General features: G+C 46.3%; 1 protein-coding gene across 1 annotated transcript in view; it reads left to right on the plus strand.

Moving 5' to 3' along the window:
- The first annotated feature begins 293 nt into the window (after positions 1–293).
- The window catches only part of LOC107748648 (KAT8 regulatory NSL complex subunit 1-like), an 8874-nt gene continuing 4795 nt past the window's right edge, over positions 294–4372 (plus strand). The window contains exons 1-5 of the mRNA XM_016563542.1: positions 294–2015; positions 3156–3297; positions 3377–3450; positions 3536–3701; positions 3864–4017. Of these exons, the coding sequence (XP_016419028.1) occupies positions 514–2015; positions 3156–3297; positions 3377–3450; positions 3536–3701; positions 3864–4017 (2038 nt within the window). The 5' untranslated portion in view covers positions 294–513. The remainder of the gene's footprint in view (positions 2016–3155; positions 3298–3376; positions 3451–3535; positions 3702–3863; positions 4018–4372) is intronic.

The following is a 4372-nucleotide window of genomic DNA, read 5'->3' on the forward strand; positions in this document are numbered from 1 at the left end:
ATATTTTTATTTCTATTTCTTTTTAATTGCTTAATTGCTATTTTGTCTGTTTGCATCATAATTACTTTAAAGAGGTCCATAATAGAACAAATCATATGTTGTTTTTGTCCTCATTGTTAAGAATGTCGAAATGCAGCTGCCCTTCCCATACCACCCAGACCTTCAGACAAGTGCTGTGTCCTTAACTCAAATGCTACACAGATTAGGAGAGTTATATTTTTAAATCTATCGTTATTTTCAATACCACGCGCAATTAAGCTCAACCCAGGGCATGTGACAAGCTAAAAATGTGAACTAGTTTTTGAAATACCCCTAATTCTTTATCGAAGGTTGGGCCAGTGAATGGCGCATGCTCAGTGCGAATAGGGAGTGTTGGAGACAGCCAACAGTGCAGGGAAAGGGAAGACGGGTGAAAAGAGAAGCCCGTCTTCCTTTCGAAAAGGAAAAAAAATACGTTAACGGAGCTTCGTTGGATGTCCTCGTTTCACACCCGGCCATGCCAACGACACAGCGATGTATTATTACTGCAATCGGAATAAAATGAGCGCTAGTGCAGCCGGGCCTGGAGTGGAGAGTTGCGGGGCCGGGTGTCCGCATAGCGCCAGCCGCTGCTGCGGGGGAGGAGGCTGCGGTGAGCCCGTCAGCGGTGACGGAAGCTCGGCCGCTGCGGCTACAGCCACCAGCGCGGCCCCAGTGCGGAGCTCAGACAGGGAGAGCAGCGTAGCCGAGGCCCAGGCGTTCCGCGAATGGGACGATGCCACCTCCGGCGATGCGGATCCGGCCCCGAAAATGAACGAGGGGGGATTTTTTACGAACAGCGCTGCCGATATCACACGGGAGGGAGACGAATGCGCGGATTCGGGGGAATACGGCGAAGGACGCGGGCGTTTCTGTAGACAAAGCACTGGAGCGGGCGAGGATAACACCATTAATATTGATCACGAAGAAGCTGGTTTGCGGCGTTTCACGAGCGCTACGACAAGAAGGGACGAGCGCAGAGCGAGCGCGAGACTGCCGCCGGTGCGCACCGCGAGAGTCCGACGCGGACACACGGCGCACGCCGAGACCGAGATGATGACAGCCGCTGCAAGGTGTGGTCACGAGAATCCCGAGCCCGCGGTCATCAAGCGCCGGGGATGCCGTTTCACCCGAGCCTCCAAGAGGGTGTGTTTCTCGGACGCCGCGGCCCGCGTTGGTTCCAATGGTGAAGCTCACGGGAAGGGCTCCGCGAGCACTGCCGAGACTTTCAGGCGCACGTCCTTACAGCGTATCCACTGCGAAAACACGACCGGGGCCCAAAAAAATAATTTCACAGCGTGCCCGCCTGATGAAAGTGCCCAGCTGCCCACATACAGGACGGCGAAGGGGCGCGTCAGACTTTACAAGGTGCGCTCCTTTCTTTCCAGATCTGCCAACCATAACAACGGGGTCAGCGGAAACGCTGCCCCTCACAATAGCCTCCCACCGCAACCCTCCCTCCAAGCTGAGCCCGACCTTCGTGGTTGCGTAAAAAAGCCCCTGTGTGCCCTCTCTATCAGTTCTTCTCAGTCTGAGAGTGGGCCTCCTAACGGGACAGAGCCAGAGCCACAGAAGTGTGACGGTACAGGTGTGGGCATTGATGCACAGGGGACTGAGGGCCCCAGCACGGAGCAAATAGAGGCGGTGAGGGGTGAAGCCAAACGCAGGCAGGCAGAGCTGGAGGGTCGGACCGACCACCTCTGGAGGCGCCTGCAGGCCGTACAAGTGAAGCAGGTGGAGAGGCATGTCACGCAGCAGCTGCATGGCCTATACAGGAGCCTGGGGTTGAGCTGCACCAGAAGGCCCAATGCTGTGTCCAGAAACTCGGCCGAGCTGAGCAGGCTGGCGTTCAGCTGCAGCGAGATCCTCCGGTCTGCAGAGAGCGCCCTGGACTCGGACCACACGGCCAGCAGCTCCGGCGATGACAGTGACAGTGAGGAAGATGAGGGATTGGAGAGAGGGGGTCGTCGCTTTAGACCGCTGCCAATAAAATCAATGTAAGCTTTTCACACTATGCTTAACCCCAGGTTAAGATCTCTTAACCCTGAGTTAAGGAATGTTTTTCTCCTTAATGAGATGCCAAAGATAAAAAAAAAAGCCCAGGTACAAGATGGAACAAGATAACCCAGGGTTGAAGGGATAGTTCACCCAAAAATGAACATTGTCATCATTTACTCTACCCTTGTGTCCTTCCAAACCTGGATGACTTACTTTCTTCTGTGACAAAAGAATACATTTTGAAGAATGTTTATAACCAAACAGGTTTGGTTCCCATTGGCTCCTACTGTATGGGAAAACATACTCAAAGTCAATGAGAACTGAAACTGTATGGTTCTAAACATTCTTCAAAATAAATTATTTTGTGTTCACAGAAAAAAGATATGCATACAGATTTGAAACAATATGAGGGTGAGTAAATGATGACAAATTTAATTTTGGGGGGATTATTCCTTTAAAATGACCCTTTTATAGCAATTTTAAATGTTAAGTGCTCAGCCTGTTTTTATATACATGCATGTACACCTACATGTACACGTGTAAAAGCTTCAGCTTCATTGCATGTTGGTGTTGCCTTTTGAATCATCACTGTACTTTACAATGTACATGCTGTACTGGCCGTTGATTCATGGCTACCACATTGAGAGGTTACAAAGCCATTTCATGCCAGGCTGTTGGGAATAAAATGGGTCAGAAGAAGCTTCATTCTCAATTCTTTTAGGACCTCTAAAATGGTCCTCTAGGGTTGACTAAACCATATACTTTTTCTCTTAAAAATAAAGGTTCTTTATTGGCATTTATGGTTCCATGAAGAGACTTTAACTTCCATGGAAACTTACCAAATGCACAAAAGATTCTTTATAGTGTAAAAGGGTTCTTAGGATTATTAAATGTTCTTCATAACAAGGAGAAGCATGGATATTTTAAGAACTAGTCGCTGAAAGGTTCTTTGGAGAACCCGAAATATTTCTTCTATGGCACCACAACAGAAACACCATTTTAGAACCTTTATTTTTTAAGAGTGATGAATGCAAGTTGCATTGGACAAAAATGTCATAAATGTAATATGTAAAAAAAACTTTAAATTTACATCACATTGTTTTATGCATATACTCAGTATTTAGCTTCTTCTCTTTCAGTGTCATTGGCAAAGAATGGCAGTGGGCGGAGAGCAGGGCATGGCTTGGCAGCAGGTGGGTGTGGCTGCAGACTCAAGTATCGGAGCTTGAGTATCGGATCCGTGCGCTGACAGAGCTTTACACACATCTTCGACAGGGAAAGGTATTCTGGGTGTTCATGTGTGTATTTTCGGGTTATTATGGATGGATAGATTAATCTGTATTTTTTATGTTTCGTCCAGGTGCGGTCCACTTACTCTGTCCCTGACACGCCCCTCAGAGCATCAAACTCCTCCCCCGCGTCACACAACTGCAAGTCAGTGGATGATTAACTTGCATGCAAACACAAACTGGTAAATTTTTGGATTTGACATTTAATGTACTATTGAACTACCCCCTAGGATATCCTCTGCTGGTGATCCTAACAGGAATTGGCAGACAGAAGACACCACCACTCCGCAAACAGTGCCCAGTCCACCACCTTCTGCCGCAAGAGTTCGACCGCTACTCCGGCAACGACGTCACAGACTCGTTCGCCTGGAAGATTGCACAGTGCTGGGGTCAAAGGTGAAGATGGTCTCAGAGTTGACATTGCTGCTTCTTTTCTGTAATACAGAGTAACTTTTATTATTATTGGCTGCTCTTCATTTTGAATTATGCCTTGAAGGGAGGATAAAAAAAAAACAGGAATCACAATGATGAGTTCTTGAATTTGTGTGTCCCTCTCAGGCGGTTTCGTTACAGTGCTGGTGTGAGCCACCGGCTGTGTGTGTGTTATGTGGTGGTGCTCCTCCTCGCTCCCCCTCAGATAAGGAGAAAGGTCTGTGGATACGTCAGACCTGGCTCGATATGTCCGTTCACCCTGTCCTCTCAATGCCATCAGGTGAGATCTGTATATTCTCTCTGTATAATCTCAAGATTATTTGTTTTCTTTGTAAGCACATAATTAGCTTGTATTTCAACAGTACAAACTGTACAAGGCTGTTTAAATGTTCCTTTTATGTTGATGTCCTTGAAAGTAACCTTGAGTTATACCCCTGTGTGGCTTTCACATTACAATGGTGCTGAGATTTGTCAAATTTTATTTTTTAAAATTTATATATTGAATATAATACATTTATGGAGTATGTTTATTTATTTAAAAATGCATTTATTTTTATTATAAATATATAATATAAAAACAATGCAAAATAATAGTATATATAAATAACTATATAACTATATAACTATAATATTAC

The sequence above is a fragment of the Sinocyclocheilus rhinocerous genome, unplaced genomic scaffold (assembly GCF_001515625.1).
Source record: "Sinocyclocheilus rhinocerous isolate Xijiao unplaced genomic scaffold, SAMN03320098_v1.1 scaffold499, whole genome shotgun sequence".
NCBI classification, from domain to species: Eukaryota; Metazoa; Chordata; class Actinopteri; order Cypriniformes; family Cyprinidae; genus Sinocyclocheilus; species Sinocyclocheilus rhinocerous.